At 37.6% G+C, this 23064-nt stretch overlaps 1 protein-coding gene across 2 annotated transcripts in view; it reads left to right on the forward strand.

Annotated features, from left to right (window-relative positions):
• The window catches only part of piwil2 (piwi-like RNA-mediated gene silencing 2), a 36178-nt gene that overhangs the window by 7585 nt on the left and 5529 nt on the right, over positions 1–23064 (forward strand). Inside the window, exons 6-19 of one of the 2 annotated variants that reach the window (XM_077241527.1) lie at positions 437–547; positions 1556–1673; positions 1758–1882; positions 6351–6431; positions 6678–6791; positions 9040–9228; positions 9465–9549; positions 14270–14359; positions 14496–14636; positions 14957–15070; positions 15546–15734; positions 17457–17558; positions 19703–19819; positions 20814–20902. In XM_077241527.1, coding sequence (XP_077097642.1) covers positions 437–547; positions 1556–1673; positions 1758–1882; positions 6351–6431; positions 6678–6791; positions 9040–9228; positions 9465–9549; positions 14270–14359; positions 14496–14636; positions 14957–15070; positions 15546–15734; positions 17457–17558; positions 19703–19819; positions 20814–20902 — 1665 coding nt within the window. The remainder of the gene's footprint in view (positions 1–436; positions 548–1555; positions 1674–1757; positions 1883–6350; positions 6432–6677; positions 6792–9039; positions 9229–9464; positions 9550–14269; positions 14360–14495; positions 14637–14956; positions 15071–15545; positions 15735–17456; positions 17559–19702; positions 19820–20813; positions 20903–23064) is intronic. The other variant, XM_077241528.1, reaches the window with a different exon arrangement.

Consider the following 23064-nt stretch of genomic DNA (forward strand, 5'->3'; position numbering starts at 1 on the left):
CTGATTGTAATTTTGTATCATCAAGCAAGTAAACAAGTCGTTTGTAATTTGCAGTATATACAACGTTCAAAGGTTGGGGTCAGTAAGATATACATTTTTTTTAAGAAATTAATAATTTTATTGATCAAAAGGGAGAGTTGAAATTAATACAATTGTTCATTTGTACTGACTATCCATCAAACAATCCACAAAAATATTAACTGTTATTAAGGCTGATAATAAAAATAGAGTATGTTAGTTTTAAATTTTATATATATATATATATATATATATATATATATATATATATATATATATATATATATATTCTAGCTGAATTGTGACACAACTCTGCCTAATTTGCAAATTGATTGCTTGCTTGGTGCAGTTCTTTACAACAAATCAACCCAACCAGTTGGTACAAGCTCATGTGTCTCTCCTACAATGTGTTCTTCAGGGAGCCTCTGCAGAAAATAGGAACCAAAGGCAGTCCTGTGTCCATCGGATCAAACTACATTCCCATCTGCTGCAAAAATGATGCTGTGTTTCAGTACCATGTTACATTTACGTGAGTCTTAAAGACCCCCTGTGGTTATAATCAAGTTTTTAATGTTGTTTATATGTCTATGTGGTGTTTTTAATATGCTTTCACACAAACCATGAGCAAATTCTTCAGTTGTAAATGCATTCATGTTCTCATATAGTGAGACTGCAGAGGCTGAAAAACACCGTGAGCGTTGCGCATGCTTCAGTGTGTGTGTGGTAAATGAAACCGCGCGTCTGAGCCACTCATTCACACAGAGACACGCAGAACATGCAGGATTCGTATTTAAATAGTCTTACTCTCGCACCCAGATGCGTTCTCAGGTACCGAAATTTGGCATCGATTGATTAAATGTGAATCGGTACTCAGAAGTAGCGATGTAATTTGGTCGGTTCCATTAAAAGTAGAGAGTTCAGTTGCTAACTTTATGATTTAGTTAAGGCGGGGACTAATTTGCTTATTAACTATAATTAACCTTTAAACGGTTTTACACAGAGATCTGAATTGTACTTTTGACAAATGTTTAAAATGTTGTACTCTCACTTTAGATAAAGACTTCAACCTTACGTAATGTTGTCATATCTGACATATGTAGTGATTCAGATGGTGGTCCCTCCATATGGTGGCTTCCATATTGAAGTCCCATGACCAGAGGGAGGACAAAAGCTTTTTTTTTTGTACCAGATTTTTTGTAAAGTAGCTAACATCACTGTCACAGTAGGACACTTATAATGTATCCCTTTGGAAACATAAACACAAACTTCAGGAGTTACTTCAACCAGTTTTCAGAGCCAATGCAGTCTGATATTGACTGTTCCAGATCAGTAATGGCCAGCGAACTGAATTTAAACATGGGTTTTTCATATGCATTATTTAAAGGAAACAAGTTGTTTGCCCCTGCCTGTCAGAATAAAGTAGACATTTTAGTGCATGGCCTATATTGTGACCATTATTGATTTAATAATTATGATTTGCAGCATTTCCTTTAGAACACATAATTAATTAAGTGAATGATCGGCTATTGAATTTCAGGCCGAACATTGAGTCTATCGGTATGCGCTTCGGTATGATGAAGGAACATCGGCCTACCACGGGAGAGGTGGTGGCTTTTGACGGATCTATCCTCTATCTGCCAAAACGTCTTGAAGAGGTTTGTATGCATGTTAGATGTTGTTATTTACCACTTTAAACATTCCTCATTTCCCAAGTTTACTTTGGCTTTGCTGTGTGACAGGTTGTTCATCTTAAAGCTGAAAGAAAAACTGACAATCAAGAGATTGACATCAAGATCCAGTTGACAAAGATTCTGCCGCCCAGCTCTGACCTGTGTATCCCATTCTACAATGTGGTTCTAAGGAAGTGTGTATTCTCTTCTTCTATCTGTATAATATCAGGATTCTCAAGACTAGGGCAGGGGCGGTATGGATTTTTTGTAACTGAAGTTGAAAAGCAAGATATTCCCGCAGTATTGCGGTAAACCACTTTAAATACCCTATACCTATTAATCTATGTTGATTATATAAAAAGTGAACACCATGAGTAAGATAGGATCATAAGATGGGTCAGACATGATTTTGACCACTTTATTAAGTTTTGTTTTGCAGAAAGCCTTTGTTTAAATTAAATTTCGTTTTGTATAAATTGTATCTTAATTTTAATCACTGTTTCATTTACAAATTGCCTGGCATTAATAAATAAGAAGCAAATATAGCAGACATAATCAGGAGGACGTGGAACCGCCGATGCGATCTCTTGGAGCTCGTCTCATAAATGAATCGAAACTCGGCGTATAGGCTAGGCTTACTTGCCTCACAAACAAGAGAAATACATAGAAAGCTTATAATGTCTACTTTTAAACAAAATTCAAAACGAAATGGAAACATTTTAGGTTACAGTAGTAGCCTAATAGGTCAGGTTTGCCGATGTGCGTTATAGGCCATTTATTTATTTATTTTTATCCCTGTGCGCCGATCGGAGATGGAGTTCACTGCTGATTTTCTGGGGATACAACATAGCCAATAGGCTATACTATTGACTTTAGCCTTTAAATATCTTTGCTGCATTGGATCCAGTCTGCTGCGGCGCGTTTTCTGTGTCTTTGCACACCAGAAACGTGTCTGACGTGGCGCTGCTGAAACGGATCACCCTTGTTCGACATATGGGAGAGAGTTGTGGAAGCCCTATAGTCATGTTAAGCATAAATATAAAGCCTAAAGACACTGTCAGCAGTATTGACAGCAAAATAGACTACAGACTATTTCGTTCTGTATTGACGGGTGCAATATTTGAAAATTGATAACTATTTATTTATTTATTTTTAAATCATATTTATATCTGAATTTATGTCAAAACCTAGACTTTCAACCATCAAAATGTAATTTATTAATATGTATTCGTGTACAAAATAACATTAACATCTTTTCCTATTCTATTTTGCCTGGAAACGCTTCCAACACGCTTGCCTGTCGCGTGAAAAATAGGCGTCGGTTCTATTTCTAGCATGCACGCGTTTTCTGCGCACCCAGGCAGTCTGCAAGCTCTAACCTGTTAACATGGGAGCCGAAATAAAAACGGACACGCCACGCAGCCAGTGTGTCACCAGACTCCGAGGAGTGCGCGTGCTGAATTATCTCGATGACTGGCTGGTTCTGGCGCAATCGCGGCTCATAAACGGCAAATAAACTGCGCGCATATAAATGGCTTTTATGTGTACTTACTGGAAACACAATAAAGACACCTGGACTCGGTCGAGACCAAAAGCCATATTTGGCAAGATCAGTGGCCGAGACCGAGACAAGTCCGAGATCATAGAAAAACGGTCTCGAGTCCGGACTCGAGTCCAAGACTGGACTCGAGTACTACAGCCCTACTAAAATGTGACGTAAAAACACTGCAGACTGCGGATTGGTCAGAGAGAATCGTCACTATTCACGGAGCTGTTTTTTTCAGCAGTGTTTCGTTTTGCTGCCCTCAGCCTCTCCTGAAACAACTTTTGTCTTCTTGTTGTGAGAAACAGCCACATCCCGAGGATCAAAAACAGCATACACTCGATTTCCTCCATTCCTGTGTGTGTGTGTGGGTAGCGGGTGTGTGTCGCGTAGTTCCTGTGGCGTCGCTATGACGACCAGGTACTATTGGGGAGGTACTATCTGTTATGGAAAACGGAGCGAAAAGCGTGCCAAGCCGAGGCGAGGCGAGTCAAGTCGAGTTGAGCTGATACTGGTAATGGAAAAGCGCCATAAGGTCTCTCTGTGTTTTCACTAGGCATGATTCTTCCATCTCTGTTACAGAGAGAACTTTTCTCTTGTAAAACAAAACCCTTAGCAGTCATATCACTCAGTGGATTCCCTTGTGTGTTGTCCTGGAGTCTGCACTGGGCCTGTCTGAAGTCAACCATGTTTGAAATCTACAATTAGCTGCGGTCTCGGTGGGGACTGAACACCCTGTTTGCTCTTGATAGCCAGGAGTGAAAACATGCTCCTGAGAGGCTGCTCGCCTGCCTCACTCCTTTTCCCTCCACTGCGTCTTTTAAAGATCAGAGATGGGGTTCATCAAGCAATTTTGGAAAATGAAAAAGAGCAATCGCATTACGGGCCGCGTGACGTAGCAGCCCGAAGAGAAATGAAGACAATGGGTTCCATTCAGTGTTAAACCAAAATTATAGGTTCAATAAAGTTAAACTCATTCGACAGCATTTCTGGCATTGTTGATTACCACCAAAATATATTTAGTCTTCGAAAGGCTAAACGGTTACAGTGAGGCATTTACAATAGAAAATTATTCGGCCAATTTTTGGAGTCTTTAATGGCACAAGTGATAAATGTATGATAATTTATAAAATCACAAGTATGATTTTGTTTTAGCTGTAAAGTTGTTTAAATTGTTATTTTTGAAGCATTTCAGTTTTCACATGTTAGGTCGTCATGACATGTCATGTCATGAATTGTATGTAACTATATATATAAGTTAGTAAGTGATTTTATCACACTGAAATCATGTTAAGGCCCATATTGTTTTACATCTTGTGACTATACGATTGAAAAAGTATTTTCAAGTTTACCAAAAAAAATCCTTTAATTTACAAAAAGTTTTTACGCTTGCTTGAGGTGGTTTTTGACTTGTGGGAAAAAAGTTAATGCGAATAATAGGAGATGGAAATGGATTTGCCGAAATGAAATCTGATGTAGCGGACATTAAACCCATGTGACTAATCAGGGTTATACTAGGTTACCAACATCCGCTCAAAAAACATGATGGAAACATGCCCAATTTGCATTTGTTTGTATTTTTCTTAAAACAAAATTTTTTTTTAATTAATTTTAGTACATATACTTAAGCTGTTTTTATTTGTTAGTTGCCAAAGCAACATTTCTAAGTTTGTTTTTCATCTAAAATTTAAATTAATTCAGCTTTATTTTGTTCAAGGCGAGACACAAACATCGTTTTTTTTTTCACTGGTCAATTTTGAGATTTTGGGATATTTGTCTTCAATAACATGTCTTCTTTCAGACTTGTGGTGGAAAAAAGTCCGCAATATACATTTAGGTCTTTATTTTACTACACTTTGTCAGTTTGCGTCTGTAGATTTCTCATAAATTCATCAAAAGTTGTCGTTATAAATAATTCCTCTGCTCCGCGATCCGCACCCTGTCATCGCACACACCGTTAGAAAGCTCTCTCTCTCCTGAACAATAATGTCGGATCCAAATATGGTCATTTCCTTTTTATCACCAACCAATCGTGAAAGTAAAAGGGGGGATTTTACTCTAAATGCGCAATCTCATTGGCTGATGATAAATCTTTAAAGCCCGTTTTCTCAAAATGACTGTTCTCTCTTACTCTCGAAATCTCCAGTTCAGTAGCACCTATATACACCAAACTTTACAGTATTTTACCTAGTTATATTATGATGTCATTTACTGAGGGATTTGTAAATATATTATTCCTAGCCTGATTTTTATAACATTTTATTCCAAAAAACATGGCAAATCATTTTTTTAAGGCTATTGACAGTATATTCTGATTTACAGGATAACGAAAGTAGATATCCATAAATCCCTCTGTAATTTTTTCCCCATCTAATATGTGAACTCAATGAAAAAAATATTTTGAACCTGGCTTTGTCCAATACTCAGATTTTGTTTTTTAAAATATATGCAAAATAGCGCATATTTAATTAGACAATGCCTCATTTGCATATTTAAACATTAAATTACAGAAAACTTGTAATACATTTTTTTCTCATCTTAATCTAGGTAATCAACTGGCAAAGTTTTATGGTGATATCTGCTAGTTAAAAAAAATACCCTATTCACCTGTAGTGTCTCGCCTTAATGAAAACAAATAATTATAGTTCTAAATAGTTTTAGTTAACAATAACATCACTGGTTCTTGCACATGCTGTTGATTTTGAGATATTTTGAAATTGGTATTGAAACCAGAATATTCAATAATATAATATATTAATTGACAACTTGAATGACAATTTGAATAATATAATGACAATTTGAATGTAAATGTTATTTCATCACCCCCCCATCCTACCAATAACCATTTGATAATTTATGGCCATTATTAAAGTAAATATTCAGTATTGTATTGGGAAACGCTGCCAGTGTGAAAACACAGCGTGAGCCTGCTGTTGTAGTTAAGCTGTTCGCTTGCGCACCACATGAACAAGCGTTGTGAAACAGGCCGTATTGTTAAGCCCTGTGGATTATTGCTCCACTTTTTCTGTGCGTATGAGACAAGTCGGAGCTGCAATGTCTTGTTGACAGTCAGCTCTGACATCTCTAACTTTCCTCTCCTTCTTTCTCTCCCGCTCCAGAGTGATGAAATTACTGGGGCTGAAACTAGTGGGCAGGAACCATTATGACCCCAACGCTGTTGTGGTTCTCGGCAAACACAGGTATTTTGCACCAACCTGATTGTCCTCGATTACATTCCAACTTAAATTGCTGTGCTCCACATTGTTTGATTTCACATTGAATAAATCTAGACTTAAGCTTCTGTATTTTTCCACCTGCCCTATGATTACCAGACACATGTGAATCGGATCAGCACCACTTACAATAATGGTTTGCATACTTATTCTCTGTTCTGGGCCCTGGTGACTGTTTGTATCTAACTGTGTTTGTAAATGTTTGTCTATCAGACTTCAGGTGTGGCCTGGATATTCCACCAGTATCAAGCACACTGATGGTGGCCTCTACCTCCTTGTGGACATCTCACATAAGGTGCTGCGAAACGACTCTGTGCTGGATATCATGTGAGTTTGATAAGTGTAATTACTCATTCACATGTCCACATGTGTAAAGCCATTACCGATTTGTCAGTTCCATACTTTGTTCCACAAAAATACTAATATTCAATGCTTTATGTCTAAAACATCAAAACACTATTTTTGCATTTGTAACTGCAGTTTAAATGCATTCATGTCCCCACGGAGCTGCATTAGAATACATCTAAATGCCACCTCAGGTGCAGCTTCTGTTTCCTCTGCATTGCAAAGATGAATTTTGTTGATACTGATTTCATTTGATTGGTAGCAGCCCTATTGTGTCGTATTATTCTAATTTAATTTGATTACATGTAAGAATTTGACACAAAAAATGATTCATACATTTAATTAGGTTACAAAAATGTTTTAAAAATTCCCATAAAAGGTCAAAATCATTTTAAACTAATGAAAGGAGCTCTAAGCGATGTCACACGTTTTTTAGGCCAAAACATTTTTTGTGACATACAGCAAACATCTCTTCATTATCCGCTAGCCTGTCCCCTGAACGCACTGTAAAAAAAACGCGGTCTCTGCAGACACCCCAGGCTCCACAAACAGCAACAAAAACAAACTAGGCTAACCCGCACCACGAAACATAACAAACTGTTTCAGCCAATAACCGGCTAGAATGATTTGGGGGTGGGCAGGGTTTCCCATACGTTCATTTATTTGTGGCGGCCCGCCACAATATCAACCCTGACCGCCACACATTGATTTTCGAAAAAAAAACGTTTTTTTTTCTACTAAGCCTATTTAAAATCATATTTGATTGCAGAGCGCCGTAGCGCATTTGCGCAGCACTACCTCTCGCTCGTCTCTCTCTCTCTCTCTCTCTCTCTCTCTCTCTCTCTCACCCGTACCTCTCGCGCTCTCTCTCCCTCAAGCCTAGTTTATACTTTTGCCTGGCTCTGCAGCGCGAGCCACCGCTGCCTGCACGCACCTCCCCAAACGGACGAGGCGTTTATACTTGACACGCTCATCGTTGTACTATTCTTTGAAACGACAGGAGGTGACTCGGAGTAATTGCCCTCTAAACCACCATGAATCAGCGATGAGAAGTAAGGTACACAGGTGAATGTTTATTTTAGTAGGCTACACTTGAGATAAACCTTGTAAATCTTGAGATTATAAGGCTACTTGTTACATTAGAACAAAATAAATGAATCTGAGAACATATATAACATATGCAACTAAATTAACAATAACTTAGCTACATATTTTCTAAATTCACTAAAACATTTTCATTTAGTTTCGAGAATTTTTTATAAAACATGGACCTTAATTAAAAGGGCATATGTCTGCTATTGTTGACTCATTTCGTAAATTTAAGCAACTACTAGACCCACAAACTGGGTGCCGGTGTGATAAGCCGTATGTCCTCGGCCAGATTCGGCTCGAAGTCGTACATCTTCGGATGCGGTGCCGCGGGCGATGTCAAAAAGTGCCGTGCACACCGCCAGGCGCAATGGGGTCTTCCGCAATGACGACCGCAATGGCGTCATTTTTGCCACGCGCACTTTTGCGCCCGTGCGGATGCGTCGAGTACAAACAAGGCTTCATTCACGCGCTCTCTCTCACTCCCAAACTTCCCCCCGCCCCCCTACCACTTCACGCGCTCTCTATCTGATCTAAATATCATTATCGATAAAATCCCACAAAATATAGAGAATTTTTTTTATTTTATTTTTTATATTGCATACCTATACTTGTATAGTTTTTCTAACTGTGCTGCTAGAACTTATTTATTGTGTGTTGTACTTTTAACTACTCTGGTTATGCCAGTGGATAGCATTTTATGCTGAAATGGAATAAAACGTATAAAAGGAAATTTTATTAAAATAATAATACAATTTTATTAAAAATAATAATAATAATAATAAATTGGCCTGCGTATGAACTTCCATATCAGTTAGGATGCTTTTGTAACATTCATTTTCATTGAGAGTTGGACATTTTAGGCAATATGAATGTCAGAGACAATTGGTCAAATTTATTCAGAGTTCCTAACAGCAATTTAATCGCTGTTAGTGTGAATGAGGCCTTAGAAAGCAGCCGACTGTGTAGACAGAAAGGCAGCTCACTAGGTTTTGGATCACATCTCATCTGTAAAAAAACCCCCACTCAAATGCATGCTAAACTTTAGGCTCATAATCACTATAATCAGTTTGCAAAATTCAGTGCAATGATGTCAACTGCTTTACCCTGCTGTCTCCAAATACCTGTTTGTCTGCCGTAGGAACCTGATTTACCAAGGAAGTCGTGAGAGTTTTCAGGACGAATGCACAAAGGAGTTTGTCGGTTCAATCGTCATCACTCGCTATAACAACCGCACTTACCGAATCGATGACATTGAGTGGGCAAAGTCTCCTAAAGACACCTTCACCTTGGCTGACGGATCTGTGACCACGTTTGTCGATTATTACAGGTTCATTTGCAATGTGGGAAACCCACTTCTCTGATTTAAGTCCAGAATGCATGCAAAAGACACTACAGCTGGACAGTAAATTGTATAACTGGATTATATGACACAAATGACATTGTGAATGTCCTTGCATTCGTAAATTGTAGCCCATTATGACAGATATCTGTTGGTTTAAAGCGATACATTACAGTTTTATTGTTTGTTGTGTCGATTTTCTAATTAGCTTTTTGTATGCACAGTAAGAACTATGGCATTACCATAAAGGAACTGGACCAACCACTGCTCATCCATCGTCCAAAAGAGAGGTCCAAACCAGGAGGAAAGGTGATATATAATGCATATCAGGATTGTTGGACTAGAAGTAGATGATTTTTTGTTTGCTTATAATGTTTTGAGTTTTTAAATATTTTAGAAATGACTGACAGCTGCATGTTAGTCAGTGGTTGTTTGAATAACGTGTTTCACAGGCCTGACTAAATTCACACTCCACGCTGTCATCTAGTGGTGTCATTGGGTGCTGTACATTTAATAGTAATTCATTTGGCCTGGTAACTAGTAGGCAGGGTCTGCATTTTTATAGCTATTTACCATGCTTGTCGATAAAAGGTGAATTGAGAAAATGTACCAATCATATACACTACTGTTCAAATGTTTGGGGTCATTGAGATTTTATTTTAAGAAATAAATATTTTTATTCAGCAATGATGCATTAAATTGATCAGACGAGAAGGTAAATACATTTATAATGTTACAAAAGATTTTAAATAAATGTAATAATAAGAAATGTTTCTTGAGCAACAAACCAGTATTTTAAAATGATTTCTGAAGGATCATGTGACTGAAGTAATGACTGCTAAAAGAAATCAGCTTTGCCATCATAGGAATAAATTATATTTTAAATTATATTAAAATAGAAAAGTTATTTTAAATGAAATGCATTTAATATATAACAATATTATATTTTTACTGTTTTTTTCATCAAATGAATTCACCATTGAAGAGGATAAGATGCTTGTTTTCTACTAAAAGCTTTAAATATTCTTATCAACTCTAAACTTATGAATGGTAGTGTAGTTTTTCCATCACATACTAACCAGTCTCATGATAAAATGGCTCCTCATAAAAACAATGAGGTAGATTTTGACACCATGGAGAACCACCATGATGGTAATCACCCTTAAAAGAGAATGTAGGAAAGCAGAACGTAAGTGGCGGAACACTAAACTTCAAATTCAAACTATGACATCTATAAACAAAGCCTTGGTAGCTTCAACAATGAGTTATGCAGGGCCAGACAGCAATATTTATCGGGAATGATAAACAACATCAACAATAACTGCACTCTATTTGTCATGGTCGACAAGCTTACAAATCCAATACAGCAAATAGCATCAGAATTTATATCCACTGTGAAATGTAATGAATTTGTGTGTCTTTTGTGTGAAAAAAATATAAGTATTAGACGGACCATCAGAACTACAAAGTCTAACAAGGACTCTGTACCGTCACTACGACCACCAAGACATAACTTGTTTTTACTATGTCGCATTTTAATACAATTGATCAAAAATCCCTAGAAGAAACAGTTCGACATCTTAAAGCTTCCACTTTTGCTGTCTCGACATACTGCCATCAGACTTTTTTAAAATAATTTTTAACTTGACAGTAATCGATCTACAGCAAATAGTTAATAGTCCTCTGCAATCAGGCATTTTCCCAACGTCTTAAAAAGGGATATTTCACCGCTGGAAAGCTGAATGTGTATTTAAATTGGGTAATTTATTTAGTAGAAATTTGAAATTATTTTAGAAGTTGGTGCCTTCTAGACTAGATGATTCACATCAAATTTTCACGCACCTGCAGCATTTCTGACAGTGACAATAGAGAAAAACAGAATGAAATAATATATATATAAAAAAACTAAAATAGACCTACACTAAATATATATTTTTAACTTAAATAATTAAGAAATTAAGATGACAAAAAGAAAACACTGAATCAGTTTAAAGCTTTGAAAAAACAGCTTTTTTTTCTTCATCAGACTACTTTTTTTCGTCAAATAAAAATAGCAGGCCTACCTCAATCCACAGCTTGTCTAGTTTTTACTTAAAAAAAAGTAACATGTCTTCATGATGTGGGGTTAGTATGGGTCTCCGATGGCACAGATGTTCTGGGAATTCAGAGATGACGTCCCGCTAGAGTGGCCAACTGTGAAAGCGCTTTTCATTTGCTTGATTAGCAAGTGATACTGCATTCTACTTGCACTAGGCCTACTGCTGTATTTTAATACCGCGTAGCATATTCGACTTTCTGTCGAAAAGGTTCCACACACTAGCTGCTACTTTTCGCTTGCTTCATTTTGCTTGCTCAGCGAAATATGTCTTTAGGCGCGTGTGGTTGCGCGTCAACGCACCCCGTGATTTAACAAATATAGGCTATATACTGTTTTTTTTTAACCATGCAGCAAACAAACAAAAAAGCAAAAAACATATATATATATATATATATATATATATATATATATATATATATATATTTTTTTTTACTTCTAAACCGTTTACTGATAGTATTAATCGGTAATTTTTTAAAAACTTTCGGTAAAGTATCTGATAGTTTTACAAAACCTTCAAATGTTATGAGCACAAGTTCCATGCTCACATCTTCCATGTCTTACTATTTGTTGCTCTGTTTTGACTTCTATGTACTCTTATTCATTCAGCATAATACCTTATCTCAATTAAATGTACTGAAATGAATGTATATGTGACACAAAAAGGCTGTTTATTATTTTGGCCGGTAAAAATATGCTTGGCTGGTGGATTTTTTAATCTACCAATCCCCTTGGCAGGTGAACCAAAAAGTTAATTTTGGACCCTGGGTGTGCCGATCCGTTGTGCAGTATCGGTATTAGTCCGATACTGGCCAAAATCACTGGATTATAATCAGGAGTATAATCCGATCCTATACGATCACGGACCTTAGTGCTAAACTGTCTTAAAAACACCTGAGAGACATGTCGTAAAGAGCAGATGAGCAGCATGAGTCACGCAGGGTTGCCAGATTTTCACAACAAAACCCACCCAATTGCTTCTAAAAAAATAGCCAATCACGTTTCGGGGTGGGTTATTTTCTTGAGTTATTTTAAACTCACGGAAGAAAAAAACAAAGCCGAGTGCAATTTATGCAATGTAAGCGTTTCAAGAGGTGGCAGCATCGTTGGAAGCTTCAACACCATGAACTTGATTAAATGCTTTCAGAAGCATCATGGAAAGGAGTATGCTGATTTTATACAGGCGACGAGTGCCAAGAATAAAAGTGTGCCGCAACAATAAACATTGCGGGAAACAATTCAAAAGCGTGAGAAACTCCCCCAAGACAGCAACAAAGCAAAGCTGATAATAAGAGTTTAATTTGTGAATTTCTTATTTTACTGTGTTTTATTGTACATTTTATAATGAAGATACCATCATTTTTATGTTAGGTTATACTTATTTAAGTTATGACTACATAGAGTTTTGTGTTACATCCAGTATTTGGCACTGGGATTATAATTTTGTTTTTTATTTTTCACTTTAAATTTCATTCATTGAATGGTGCTGAATAATTAAAAATGTTGCTACAAGTTCTATTTAAAAATTGTTTTAATAAAAATTAAGCAGCAGTATTGCACAACTGAGTCATGTTGTGGGCTACGTATTTCTTCCTTTAGGGGAGTAGAAAATTTATTGCACTGTTTGAGCATGATGCTTTTTAGATGGCTAGGTTAATAAGCACAGTGCAGTATCGGAAGAAATTATACAACTAGGCTACTAGTTGACTCGAAACTGATAGATAGATAGATAGATAGATAGATAGATAGATAGATAGATAGATAGATCGATCGATAGATCCATGTGTGGATCAAAGCTAGGGTGCTCTGTTACACATGCTGGCGGTGTAGTTTCCTCAGCAGATTCAGAGATTTCTTCCAGAAGAAAATGGCATCGCTGAAATTCGCGACAGCAATAGTACTCTCAATCTGTGTCCATAGGCACACATCTGCTGCAGCAGCTGCTCCGGCCGCCTCTTGTTCCTCCATCATCCGCAACTGTTCCTCGCTGTATTGCGGTTCGTACAGGTAGCCACGAGTATCGGATTCGCTCTCCAGATCTTCAAAATCCCCTTCTGCATAAGCTTTCTCCACAGAGCAAGAGTCTGTTAGCTTAGCTTAAAAAAAAAAGATGGCTGACACTATTTTTACATTCTGTGAGTGAAATCCCACCCCCTATGGGCGGGTTGAAAACATGCGGAACTAGCTACTACTACTGGCTGTAGTCTCTAGCCTCTGGCCAAAAAAGCCTCCGATGATGCTAAATGAAGATGTTTGCGTCATCTGATGTTTTTTTCCAGACACATAATACAGAAATCTCTAGTCTCAGGGGGACATGGTCATTTGAAAATACTACCGGGTTTCTACTGATACAAAGCTTAATGCTAATCGGTGAAGTTTCCCTTTAAAAACAGCTGCCATTGAGACCATATTAAAAAAGAGAACTCAGGATGCATCTATAATGAACAACTATAGACCTGTATCTAATCTCCCTTTTATAGCCAAGATCATTGAGAAGGTTGTTTTCAATCAATCAATAAATCAAATCAATGTTTCAGGTATCAATTTCAGTCAGGTTTCCGGCCTCACTACAGTACTGAAACTGCCCTGATTAAAGTTTTAAATGATATACGGCTGAATACTGATTCGGATAAAATAACAGTTCTGGTTCTGTTAGATCTCAGTGCAGCATTCGACAGTGTAGATCATAGAACACTTATAGATAGGCTGGAAAATTGGGTAGGACTCTCCGGGACAGTACTTGATTGGTTCAGATCTTACCTAGATGGGTGGAGTTACTTTGTCACCACTGGTAATTATGAATCTGATAGGGTGGCTATGACATGCGGAGTTCCAGAGGGATCAGTGGAACAATGTAACAGATCACTAACTAAAAAAAGTTGTTTTAGTGTTTAGTTACCCTTTAACGTGAATTTTATCTCCTCTCAATAATAGGTAATAACGGGTGAAATCCTGCTGCTGCCTGAACTGTCCTTCATGACTGGCATCCCTGAGAAAATGAGGAAAGATTTTAGAGCCATGAAGGTACGAATCCATCACCAGTCAAACAATCTTGGCACATTAACAAGTGTCAAATTGAGTCAGTTGGGTGAACTCTTTATTTTGGAAACTGTTCAGATGGGGTCACACCGAGCTATCCCTCTTGGTCCCTGTGTTTCAGGATCTGACCATGCACATTAATGTGGGAGCCGAGCAACACACCCAGAGTCTCAAACAACTGCTGCACAACATCAACAGCAATAATGAAGCTCTCTCAGAGCTGGGCCGCTGGGGCCTCAGCATCAGCCAGGAGATCCTAGTGGTGAGAAAAGAAACGGACACCTCCATATTCTATTTGACAGTCGAATTTAGTGTAGGGCCTTTTTTTTTTAGATGCATAGTAAACGAGAACTTTGTTTCAACTGAACAGAATGAAGCTTTTCATTTTATCCAATGCAAGTAGTTTTTTTAGAATCACTTATATTGACACATACTGGTCATATATGTGTACACCAGTGTTGTTCGCCCTTTTAACTTACTGCATTAACTGTATTGATTGGCTTTATGTCTTTTTCATTCATCATGATCCATTGGTGTTCTTTTAGCTAACTTGAATTACTTAAACGTTTTGTTTCCGCACAGACTCAAGGAAGAACTCTGCCCAGCGAGACCATCTGCTTACATGCAACCTCTTTCGTCACATCTCCGTCAGTAGACTGGTCCAGAGAGGTGGTTCGAGACCCCTCCATCAGCACTGTGAGTCAGAACAATCAGCTGAACCAGTATGGTCTGACTAAAACAAACCAGAGTCACTTTGTTCAAAAATCAATCAAAAACATACTGCTGGACCAGGGTAGTTTTACTTCAGAATAAAGAGAACTCTAATAAATTTGTTTGTTTTAGTGAAAGCAAAAACATATAGCTGGACCAGTGTAGTGTGATTCCTGAACAAATGTCTCTTATTGAGCAGGTTTGTTTTAGTAAATCAAAAACATACAGCTGGACCAGTCTAGACTGATTGAATTTATGACTCTTATTATCCATTTTTTTGTGAATCTACTAAATTAATCTCTGACTAAACTGTAAAAGAGAAGATAATTATGCTGTATAAATTATCTTTTGTTGTTTTGAAAGTGACAAAATTGAATTTGAAAGTCCTAATCATTCACATTGCACCCAAGTTGTAGTTCATCCTCTCTCTGTCTCCTGTCCCATGATTCCTCTCTGTCAGGTCCCTCTGAACTGCTGGGCTGTTTTCTTTCCCCGGCGGGCAACCGATCAAGCAGAGGAGCTGGTAAACACTTTTACAAGGGTAGCCGGACCAATGGGCATCAGAGTTGAGCGGCCCATCCGCGTAGAGTTACGGGATGACCGAACTGAGACATTCGTCAAGAGCATTCACTCTCAACTCACCAGTGAGGTGAGGAAGAAAGCTACACAGATTGACTTGCGAAACTGCAAGGAAAAAAGTTTACTATTCTCTCAAAGAACATCTCCAAGGAGCGTGGTTCTTATGGCTTTGTAGTAGGGCTGCACAATTAATCGAATTTCTAATCGCGATTACGATTACGGATGCCACGATTACGTAATCGTTCAAAGCCTTGATTACAAAAGAAAATCCACTCTGCGTGTGTGTTTAGAGCATAATAGGTTGTTTGCAGTCACGTGACTGTGTTGACGCGCGAAATTCAGATGGAGGGCAGGAAGTGAAGAACGCAATGGACGAGATGGAGGAAAGTCCGTACTGTACTACTTTAGACGCTATAACAAGATGAATATATAAACAAAAAATCTAAATATATGTTGGACGTGATCCTTACGTTATGAAGAGGACTGATTTTCAACTGAATTGAAAGATTTGCCTGCCATTGAGGCGGTAGATATCAGGAACTACCTCGTCTCACAGACATACTTTGACTTTACAAAGTTCAAAGACTTGTACGTTGCACAAACAGACACATAAGCTGTATAAACTCAGCTTTGACGAAGTGATCACTGACACACACGGGCATTTTCCCATTCGGCTTCTCCCGACCGCAGACGTAGGTTTGCAAGGCAATTTTTCCGATGTTTTTCTGTCAATTTCTTGTATTTTCCCCACTTATGAACAACAAATTTTGGCACACGATAAAAACTCCTCGTGGTTTGATCGATTTGAGCAACCATAAACGACGCAAAACATAGGCATTTTGAGTTTGTTATAGTGATTCCTAAGTCACTTCCTGCCCTCCATCTGTATGTATCGCCATGGCAACGCAGTGACGTGATGTCATGTGAAAACAAGCTATTATGTTATGAGAGGCGAATCACGGCTACTTCAGAAAACCCTGCACAATATGACATACCAGGCAGTGACGAAAGTGTACGCTGAATTAAAAAGACTTTCACCTCAGAAAAACGGACTTTACTGTCCTGTCAGCCGTTATACTGTACTCGTAGCGCGCACTCTTCAATTGCACGCGCAAATGCGGCGGCGCGCGCTGTGTACCGCTTCACTGTATAAAGTGCAAAAGAAACTACGAGCATGCAACGTCGTTACAATGTAAATTAGTAAGTCACGAAATAAAAGTAAAATACCAATAAATTACGTGTTAGCTGAGAAGGATTTGCACCCAGGTATGATTTTCATTCTATTCACCAGGAGCTGTTTCATTAACAGTTCTTGTTAGTATTGTGTATTTACCATGGTAACTGTCGTTTCCATAACCCCAAAATGCCACTTTATTTTCACTTTGTGTTATTTTTTATATTTTTAAATGACTGTGGTGGCTCATATCAACATTGTATCAACAAAAACTAGTTTGGGACTGCTATTTAATTGCTTTAGCATAGTCCTAATGTTTATCTATTAGTAGTCTTTACTATTAGTCATTCTTACAATTGATGTGTATGTTAAGTAACGGGGGACAGTACTTGTGTGTGTGTGTGTTAACAATTTTTGTGTAAACATGTATTATAATACGCCTATTCAATGTAAATTGTGATAATCGTAATTAATAATCGCAATTACAATTTCAAGGGAATTATCGGCAATTATGATTTTTGTGATAATCGTGCAGCTCTACTTTGTAGTATATTGAAGTATTATCTAAATACCAAAGTAAATGAAGTTAGTAAATCAGTTCTCTCTTCTGGTTTTCAGCCCCGTGTGCAACTGGTCGTGTGCATCATGACCGGAAACAGAGATGACCTGTACAGCGCCATCAAAAAGCTCTGCTGCATCCAGAGTCCAGTACCTTCACAGGTTTGAGTGAAACACAATGGCCCTCATTTATCATTCTTGCGTAGAAACGGGCCTATATGTTGGCGTAAGATTATGCTTACACTCCTCTCACCGCCTGATTTAATGAAGCTGTGCGTACCTTTGAAATCCAGGTGTACGCAATACCTGCCCATGATAAATGCCGCGGCTGAAAATAATCGTCATTAGAATAACACGCCCCTATATATTCAAGTCTCCGGTTCCCCCACGCCCTCATTTTACGCCATGAACACACGGAAGACGGCAAAGAAGATAAACTTCTCCGACGTGGAGATCGAGGCCGTTTCTCAATACCAAGTACGCAAACTTCGGACTTGCGTCCTTGGTAGTTCAGACTTGCGAAGTTCGACTCAGGAGAACGAACTCCCGAGGACGAGAGGACGCAAGTCCGGTTATTCTGCAAATGCAACAGCGGCGTTCTTGATCGCGTCACTCAGCACGCTCTGGCTACTCCGGTTATCTCTTTATGTATATTTTAGGCAACAATAAAACGAAATATGGTATAATACAACTCTGCCTCTTTTCATCAACAATAAAACAAAATATGTAATAAAACACCACTCTGCCTCTTTTCATTTAAAAAAAAAATCTTACATATCTTACAATCTAACATATTAAAGGCCACACAAATGTGGTTCAGGCAACGTATATATTTATAACAACACGAAATATAAAACACAACCCTGCTTCTTTTTGTTTTCATTTTAAAAATATGAAACATTTATCATTAAAACTGACATCTAACTAACAGAGACAGGGTTGTGTCATTTTATTTGATTATACATGTAGGCTACATTGAAGAGAATGTATAGTAAAATATATATAAAAAATATTCTTTATATTTTAGAATATATAAATTTACACAACCCTGTCTCTTTTTGTTAAATGTCAGAGGAGCCAGAGTCAGACTGGGGGAGGCCCACCGGATCCAAGCCTCCAGCTGACACCAAACGAGGAGAATATTATTATGATTTTTATTATTATTGTTATTTAGAAGAAGAATGTCGTTATTATTATTATTTGTATTATTATTATTATTTAAAAGAAGAATGTCATTTTGAAACGTCAGGTAAAGCGTACAGGCTCGCAACTGAAGGAATACATATGCCTACAAATCAAATGCTTTGGTAAAGTCACACAAATTAAACATTGAAGTCCATGTTGCACAAAAATAAACACTGAAGTTTATAATTACTATGTTGTTGTTTTTTTCACAGTGGGTCATAATATGTCATATCTTTTAGTTTGTTAGTTTGCGTTTTGTGGTGTTAGGAATTGTTTTTCTGCGCATTTCCGCACTAACTCAAAACGTGCGTACATGTACACCACCTCCTGAGCTGGCGTAGGATTTGAGCGTGCCGTACGCCAACGTCCATATTGATAAATCTCAAAGTCACCGTGGTTTTGGGTGTACGCCAGGTGTACGCTGGAAATTTGGTGTACGCACTTTTGATAAATGAGGGCCAATGTCTTTGCATTTTATAGTCCAGTTTCTGAATTTAGGCCAAACATGTACACTACCTTCCAAAGTTTGAGGTCAGTAAGTTTTCTTCTTCCATGTTTTTAATAAGATTCATATGATCAGCAAGCCTGCAATTATTTGATCAAAACACGGCCCAATTTAAACTGGTGAAATTACAGTTTAAAATAACTGTTTTCTATTATAATATTATTTAAAATGTATTTTTTTTCCTGTGATGGCAAAGCTGAATTTTCAACAGCCATTACTCCACTCTTCAGCGTCACATGATCCTTCAGAATTCAATGTTAAAAACAGTTGTGCTGCTTAATATTTTGTGAAAATCATGATGCATTTTTTCCAGGATTGTTTGATTTGAAAGGTTAAACGAATAGCATTTGTTTGAAATTTTTTTTTATTATTATTATTTTTCAAACAATGTAAAAGTTTTGATCAATGTAATGCATCCTTGCTGAATAAAAGTATTAATTTCTTTGGGAAAAAAAGTTGATTAGCACCTATTGAATAGTAGTGTAAATTTAACAGTAATTAAAATGTTTTTGACTGAATTTTTTTTTAATTTTGGAAATGTGGTATATTTTGATGTGATACAATACAGTCTTACATTCCATATTAGTTCTGAATCTCAGTGACTCTTATTTTTTAGGCCATTAACGTACGGACCATCTCCCAGCCACAGAAACTCCGCAGCATCGCTCAAAAGATCCTTCTGCAGATTAACTGCAAACTGGGAGGAGAGCTGTGGACAGTGAACGTTCCTCTGGTGAGTGTTTGTGAATCAAGACCTTTTGCCCACGGGTGGCCCTGGAGTTACTGTACTGTGTGTCACTCAGTATTTTATTAAAAATAAACTGCTCAAGTAAATATTGAGCATTGGGAATGAACTTGAAAATGGTCACTGCACAGTGAGAAGCAATATATGTTAGCTAGGTGTGATCCATTGTCTAGTGTTTATTTTTGTTAACGCATTAGTTTCATGTGTTCACATCTTGATTTTCCTAATGAGTATAAAACTGTTCCTCCATATTTTAAGAGACATTACCTAAAAAACCAGCAGCCACAAACTCAATAACTGAACTGAAACTGCATTTATGGAAGAACGCAATAGAACTACAGAGGCAATTTTTTTAAAGACAGCTACTAAATATCTTGCATCTGTGGCAGAGTTTGGCATGTTCGTTCTCCTTAGCTTTAATCGTTTACTACCAGCTATAAAAGCACTGGTTATCCAAGAGAGGCTCCAGGTCTCCTGTAAACATGGCCACAGATAAGCAGGTCATATTTTACCTATTATAGTTTACCTATATAGGGTGGTTAGGCTGGTCTAATGTGTACGTTTTTTTTTTTTTTTCGTTTTTTTTTGTGATTCAATGTATTTATGAGAGTTGTTAAGGTTTTCTTTTGTTGTGAAGCACTTTGTGATCTTCATCTGAGAAAAGTGCTATACAAATAAATTTTACTTACTTACTCAATAGTCTTGAGTTGGCAAGAAAAACATTAAAATGACATTAGTATTTTTTTTATAAATTTATTAAATAAATAAAGTTATTTACAGTGTTCACAATTTTTAATAACCCATAATAGTTTAAATATGAAGTAATGCATGATAAAGAAAAAAGGCATGAACTTAAGAGCCCTAAATGTCACAAATTATTCCTTCTGAATGGTATTGATGATGGATTGTTGCAGAAAATAAATATCAGCAAATGGGATTAACTAAAAGAATAACTTCTAACCACTAATTTTCACTGGAACAGAAATACCTGATGGTGATTGGGGTGGATGTTCACCATGATGCAAGCAAGAAAAGCAGATCTGTCATGGGCTTTGTGGCAAGTCTCAACAGGTAACTTTATGAAATATAGTACACTCATTTAACATCCCAAAGTACATAAACACTACCATTCAAAAGTCTGGGGTTGTTTTTAAAAGAAGTCTTTTATGCTTTTTTTTATTTTATCAGACATGCAGCAAAAACGGTAATATTGTGAAATATTACAATTTAAAATAACTGTCACATGACCCTTCAGAAATCATTCTCATATTCAGATTATATATATTTATATCTATACATATATATATATACAGGTCCTTCTCAAAAAATTAGCATATTGTGATAAAGTTCATTATTTTCCATAATGTAAGGGTAAAAATTAAACTTTCATATATTTTAGATTCATTGCACACCAACTGAAATATTTCAGGTCTTTTATTGTTTTAATACTGATGATTTTGGCATACAGCTCATGAAAACCCAAAATTCCTATCTAAAAAAATTAGCATATTTCATCCGACCAATAAAATAAGTGTTTTTAATACAAAAAAAAGTCAACCTTCAAATAATTATATTCAGTTATGCACTCAATACTTGGTCGGGAATCCTTTTGCAGAAATGACTGCTTCAATGCGGCGTGGCATGGAGACAATCAGCCTGTGGCACTGCTGAGGTGTTATGGAGGCCCAGGATGCTTCGATAGCGGCCTTAAGCTCATCCAGAGTGTTGGGTCTTGCGTCTCTCAACTTTCTCTTCACAATATCCCACAGATTCTCTATGGGGTTCAGGTCAGGAGAGTTGGCAGGCCAATTGAGCACAGTAATACCATGGTCAGTAAACCATTTACCAGTGGTTTTGGCACTGTGAGCAGGTGCCAGGTCGTGCTGAAAAATGAAATCTTCATCTCCATAAAGCTTTTCAGCAGATGGAAGCATGAAGTGCTCCAAAATCTCCTGATAGCTAGCTGCATTGACCCTGCCCTTGATAAAACACAGTGGACCAACACCAGCAGCTGACATGGCACCCCAGACCATCACTGACTGTGGGTACTTGACACTGGACTTCAGGCATTTTGGCATTTCCTTCTCCCCAGTCTTCCTCCAGACTCTGGCACCTTGATTTCCGAATGACATGCAAAATTTGCTTTCATCCGAAAAAAGTACTTTGGACCACTGAGCAACAGTCCAGTGCTGCTTCTCTGTAGCCCAGGTCAGGCGCTTCTGCCGCTGTTTCTGGTTAAAAAGTGGCTTGACCTGGGGAATGCGGCACCTGTTGCCCATTTCCTGCACACGCCTGTGCACGGTGGCTCTGGATGTTTCTACTCCAGACTCAGTCCACTGCTTCCGCAGGTCCCCCAAGGTCTGGAAACGGTCCTTCTCCACAATCTTCCTCAGGGTCCGGTCACTTCTTCTCATTGTGCAGCGTTTTTTGCCACACTTTTTCCTTCCCACAGACTTCCCACTGAGGTGCCTTGATACAGCACTCTGGGAACAGTCTATTTGTTCAGAAATTTCTTTCTGTGTCTTACCCTCTTGCTTGAGCGTGTCAATGATGGCCTTCTGGACAGCAGTCAGGTCGGCAGTCTTACCCATGATTGCGGTTTTGAGTAATGAAACAGGCTGGGAGTTTTTAAAAGCCTCAGGAATCTTTTGCAGGTGTTTAGAGTTAATTAGTTGATTCAGATGATTAGGTTAATAGCTCGTTTAGAGACCCTTTTCATGATATGCTAATTTTTTGAGATAGGAATTTTGGGTTTTCATGAGCTGTATGCCAAAATCATCAGTATTAAAACAATAAAAGACCTGAAATATTTCAGTTGGCGTGCAATGAATCTAAAATATATGAAAGTTTAATTTTTATCATTATATTATGGAAAATAATGAACTTTATCACAATATGCTAATTTTTTGAGAAGGACCTGTATATATATCTATATATATATCTATATCTATATATATATATCTATATATATCTATCTATATATATATATTAGGGGTGGAGCCGAACCCGAATACGGTATTCGGAAAGGCACAAATAACGTGTTTTTTACGAATACTTATTTCGAACAAATACTTTAGAAAATATTTGTATTCGGGAACAAGAAAAACTTTATATCAAAAAGCTGCGTTTCCTCACGAGACCGCAGTGCGCGAGTGAGTGGGTGACGTTCAGGAAGAGGTGACTGACACAGGCTGCTCCACACAGCAACAGAGAGGGCTCGGCTGAGCGAAAAA

This window comes from Siphateles boraxobius, unplaced genomic scaffold (genome assembly GCF_051911475.1).
Source record: "Siphateles boraxobius isolate OS27281-9 unplaced genomic scaffold, OSU_SipBor_1 24, whole genome shotgun sequence".
Taxonomy (NCBI): domain Eukaryota; kingdom Metazoa; phylum Chordata; class Actinopteri; order Cypriniformes; family Leuciscidae; genus Siphateles; species Siphateles boraxobius.